General features: G+C 48.6%; 1 protein-coding gene across 1 annotated transcript; it reads right to left on the bottom strand.

The window, feature by feature from the left end:
• On the bottom strand, positions 1-4,864 carry PIM1 (Pim-1 proto-oncogene, serine/threonine kinase). The gene is made up of 6 exons (XM_081915260.1): positions 4,597-4,864; positions 4,249-4,355; positions 3,994-4,044; positions 3,483-3,849; positions 1,829-2,005; positions 1-1,356 (listed from the first exon to the last, which is right to left on the bottom strand). Exons 1-6 carry the CDS (start codon positions 4,676-4,678, stop codon positions 1,199-1,201), a joined length of 942 nt encoding a protein of 313 aa, XP_081771386.1. The 5' UTR covers positions 4,679-4,864; the 3' UTR covers positions 1-1,198.
• Positions 4,865-5,318: the final 454 nt, after the last annotated feature.

The raw sequence follows: 5,318 nt of genomic DNA, 5'->3' as shown, positions 1-5,318 counted from the left end.
TTAAAATCAAGTTTTCATTTTTATTTAAAACTGCATGTATAAAAAAAATAGCAATTCTGAATTCCCTGTACAGTATTAGCTATTAACAAAACCAGCAGACTACACACCAAATTACTTATAGAAGCTTGACAATGTTGAAGTCCAGGGTATCTTGCTCCACTTTAAGTAAGAAGAGTACTATGTACACATGCCCTCCCCCCACCAATACCTGTGAAAAACATGTCTCAAACATTCGGGGAGGCTGAACAGCCACAGCTGGAACTATTTACAGATGGCTGAGTGGCAGGTCAGCTACTCCATACAGTGGCAAGACATCAAACAGAGCAGAATAGGCAGAAAATAACCCAATGGAGGAAGGAAGTTGGGAAAGGGGAGGAGAGGGGCAATGTGACAGGATATCAGGTCAGCAGCTGTAGCGGTGAAGTGTAGGCTAAGAACCCACATGATTCATAAATAAAATAAATAAGATCCTAAAGTTAGGATATTCCATTAAAAAACCCTAGAAATAAATTAAAAAAACAAGAGTAAAAACATTATAAACTGCAATCTTCTGTACACCAAGCTTTGTTCCTGTATTGATCTGTACAAATTTACAGTTAATTGGGTTGCATTGTTTGTGCACTTGAGGATGCCTTCACGTGAGAGGCGGCAAGAGCCAACTCAGAGTTCATATCGGACAGCACATAGCTAGGGTTTGCCAGTGGATCACCCACAGCCTCTTTTCAAGCAGTTCTTTTAGAAGGTGGAACAAACCAAAACTCAGGTAAATCTTGAGGCAGCAGCAAGGAAGGAACGCTCAAGTATTTTCTTTCCCCCAGCACAGCTCAGTTGCAACTGAAGGCACTCAGAACATGGTGTGAAGACAGGGGCCAGTCCAAATCGGTGTTTCCCCATCCCAGATTCCCCCAATTGAGAGTCTGCTCTAGTTGTCTGCTCCACTTGTTTCATATTCTAGGATTCAGCAGGTTATGAACACGCATGGAGTTGCTCAAGTCATCTAGTGGCAAGGAGGTTTGCAAAGCGGGACCCAAAGAGTTTAAATCCACTCGACCAGGAGAGATGGTTTTTTCAGGCTTGGAAATGTCTCCAGGCAGCCTGTGTCTGCAATGAGATGATGGTATTCCTGTAAAAATCCCCACTCAGCCAGAATCAGTAGGGCAGAATTCTGTTTTGCACCCCAAAAGGATGAGACACACTGCTATTTTCTAGACTCATGCAGTAGACTGTGCAGGTGGATCTCAGCTGTTTCCTGAGACAGGAGAACTTCTTGCATCCAAGAATGGTTCAGAATGTCTTCAAAGGATGGCCGGTCAGAAGGCCTCAGAGCTAAACACCACTTAATAAGATGCTGGCACTCTGCAAAAAGAAAGGACAAAGTTGGAATAGGTGCATTGCTGAGGAGAATCTACAAAACAGGACACTGATGATGCAACAAAATCTCACCCTGCTTTATGAAACAAGACTGTTTTACATGATTGAAACAATGTTTAACTAATGTTTGTTTTGCTATTCATACCAGGGTGTGTTTGCTTCAAGTTTGACATCAAGGTAATGATTCAATATCTGACTGGAAGCCCAATAACAGTGTTTTAGGAACACTTGCTTGTGCAATTTAGATGGTAACACACCACTTAATTTCAAATTCTAGGTTTTTCCTCCTCAGCAGCTGCAGTGCTACTTGCATGCTTTAGCGTATAGCAGTAACATCTAATATAAAAGCTGTTTGGGATCATCAGAAATACTTCCAAGTACTGTCCCTCAAAGCAGAGAGTGGATGAGCCCTGTCCGCTAAGTTATCCCATATCTCATAAGAGCAGCAGACACTTACCAGGAGAAATCCTTTGCCGAAAATAAACTTGACCTCTTATGATCTCCTCATCATGTTCAAAGGGGATATCACCACAGACCATGTCATAGAGCAGTACTCCAAGCGACCAGACGGCAGCAGATCTACCATGGTACCTGTGGTAGCGAATCCATTCTGGAGGACTATATACACGAGTCCCTAGAAGAGAAAGAAGAGGAAGGTCTCATCATGAGGTTTAAAATTCCTACAAATCACCTCAGTGCTGATTTTTTCCAGCACTTGGACACACTGATCAAGGGACCAGGAACTTTAAGTGAACTAGTTTTAAACTATGACAATGCAGTTAGTAAAAACCAGGCATGGACTTCTGAAGACAAGCTGCTTAAGATGTTGACAAAGATTGAATGTACAGTATGATGTGGTGGCTTTATCTTTTAGTTATGCATGTGGTAATGCTGAGATGCAGCTTACTTGCACCACTGCAGTAGCTCTTGGCACCCTTTGTTGTAGTATCTGATCTCTCTCCCCCACCCACCTCCTTGCTGGCAGGAAGCAAGGATACTGAGGTCAGAGCTGCTAGTCTGGTTTCCAGCCACGTGACTCTTGTTTACAAACTTTGGGTTGTAAAAAAAATCCTCATGATCCACCAGGGGGCACCAGAAGCTTGAGTAATTGTGCAAGAAAGAGGGCAACGGAGGGAGGAGCAAACCCACCCCTGGTCATTAACCGTTAAATTAAAAACAAAACAAAAAATGCAAGGCAGCTCATGTCACTCAGGAACCCAGAGGCAAAAAAACACACAAACAAACCAAACTGAAAGCCAGCCGTGATTTTTTGAAAGTCAACAGCTCATGAAAAGAGTCGTTAGCAACGGCTAGAAGCTTGGTTTGTTTTCTGGAAACAATGTCTGTGAGCAGCTCGCATTTCTATTCAAATCTTCAATACTTGAATATCCTTTCCCCCACATGCACATTTTGTTAAACAAATTATTGATTTGTGCTTCTTAGCAGGGAAGGTAAAGTGATAGGAATGTAAACAGATCTCTTCCAGATTAGATTTCACAACATTCATGCCATGACGAAAAGCAACTTTCCATTTAAAATGATTAATTTAGTGAGGTGGCAGAGGCAGCAGATCTTAGCAACTACCTCCTCCGCTTTTTTGTATTCTGCTCTTCATAGGGACAAACTACAAAACCCTTTCAGTCATCTATCAGTTTTAGAAAGATCCACGTACTTTAAGATTTTCCCTTTAGTTGCAGATTTTGATTAGCATCCAAGGTTTTGAACAGTATGCCTGCAAACATGTTTGCATTCAGCCTTGCGCTTCTGCACTCCCTCACAAGTGAATTAGTAACCACTCAGATTTACAACATATTTACTGCCTGGTTCCTTTACTTTCTATTTTCACACTACAGATAAGACAGTAGGTTCAGGCTCATTAAAAAAAAACCATTAGCAAAGTCTAGCAGTTGATTGGAGCTAAATCTCCTATCAACAGAAACTGTGTGTAGGCAATAGGCAATCAGGATAAAATGTATTTCATAAGAACAAGTCCTACAGCTCAGAGGAAGAACATGTTCCATTGCTGCAAAGCACTCAAACCCCGGGAACACAGTGTTTCAAAGAGGAAATTCCCTGGCTCGAAGGAGTGAATGGAAATTGACAAGACTCACCATCAAAGTCAGTGTACACTGTGTCCTTGAGCAGCGCTCCAGATCCAAAGTCTATAAGTTTGAGCTCTCCACTGCTCAGGTCAATCAGGATATTCTCGTCCTTGATATCCCGGTGCAGAACCCCACAGCTGTGACAATGTCGAACCGCCTCCAAAACCTGACGGAAAAAGCTGCGAGCCAAGTCTTCGGGCAGAGCACCCCGCTCCGTGATGAAATCAAAGAGATCCTGCACAGGATCAGGCCGTTCCAAAACCAAAATAAAACTGTCCGGCCTCTCAAACCAATCCAGGAGCCGGATTACGCCCCGAAAGCCAGAGCCAACCTTCTTCAAGAGCAAGATCTCCATCGGTACCCTCGTTCCACCAGGCTGCAATGTGATGGGGGGGGGGGAGAGAGAGAAAACAGGATTCATGAATAGGAGAATCAATCGACCTGCATTGTGGCAGATCATTGAAAGCTGAAAGAGATTCTCTCGAGCAACACTGGGGCATTCCTTTGCCCAAACACTTACCAATTCCCCCCATTCCGAAACCCGGTCGCGGGACACATGCTTGATCGCCACCTACGAAGATTAAAGAGAGAAAAAAATGGATTGAGCGAACAGGACCGGTAGAAAGAAATGCCATGGGTGGCGGGGAGGGAGGGAGGGGGACTGAAATGAATGGAAGGGGTATTTTGGGGGAGAAAATTGGGGTTTGGGGAAAACGAAGAGGGAGAGCGATGGGGAGCAAATGGGGGCACAATCCACCCGCGGCCAAGCACTCACCGGAGCTCCATCCGCCAGCCGGGTCCCCGAGTAGACCGAGCCGAAGCCGCCACTGCCGAGCAGCGGGCCCACCTGGTACAACTTCTCCAGGGGTTCCTTTTCTTTTCCTGCGAAGGGAGAGAAAACGAGGGATGGGGAGGGGGGGCGAGGTCAGTCCATTGCGCCTCCTCAGCAACGCCGCTCTCCCTCCCGCCCGATCTCTCCGCATCAGCCGCTCCCCAAACAAAACAAACCCCTGGCCGCCACCCCAGCCCCGCCTTCGCCTCACGACCCCGACCGGCCGTGAGGGGCGTCTGTGGGCCGCCCGACCCCCCCCCATCCATCCTCTGCCCCTCCGGTGTGGCTGACCTGGCAGGGGCTTGACCGGGTGCAGGTCCCCTCCGGGCGCGGAGCACAGGTGGGCCAGGGAGTTGATCTTGGAGAGCAACATTCCCGCCCCGTCCGCGTGTTCCAAGCAGGCCGGGACCGGCGTCGTCGTCTCTGAGGCAGCTGCTGCTGCTGCTGCTGGGTTGGCGTCTCCGAGGCACGGGCGGGAGCTGCGGGCGGGGTCGTGCCGGGCCAGCCTGCTCCCTCCCGTGTGGCGCGACGGCCCCGGCCTCAGCCGCCTGTAGTAAAGTGGGAGGGAGCAGCGCTGGGGCGGAGCCGGGGAGAGCCGGCGGGCAGGTCTCCAACAGCGGCGAAGCTCCGCCCACCGGCGCGGAGCCGGCCAATCGGCGCCGCAGCCGCCAGCCCGCGCCTCGGCTCTCCGTCAGAATGGAAAGAGACTCGACGTGGCGGGAAGGAAAAGGCGCCAAAGAGAGGGGGGAAGGAGGAGGAGGGGGCGAGGGGGAGCGAGGCTTGCTCGGGACCTGTGGCGGGAAAAAGGGAGAAGACAATGAGCGAGACAGGCTCCCCGGGGGCTGCTCCGCTCTGGCAAAGGGCAGTCCTCCTCTCTTAGGCACTCGCTGCTCGCTACAGATATATGCCCTCCATCTCCCATGCGATGGGCTCCTTCAAGGAAATAATTCCCCATTGCCACCTGCGCCATTCATTCATTAGCTGCATGGTAGGCAGAAATTCAGCAGGTGCTG

Source organism: Podarcis melisellensis (genome assembly GCF_964234715.1).
Source record: "Podarcis melisellensis genome assembly, chromosome: 6".
NCBI lineage: Eukaryota > Metazoa > Chordata > Lepidosauria > Squamata > Lacertidae > Podarcis > Podarcis melisellensis.
Note: the sequence above shows the minus strand (reverse complement) of the source record. Positions and strands in the feature narration are given on the sequence as shown.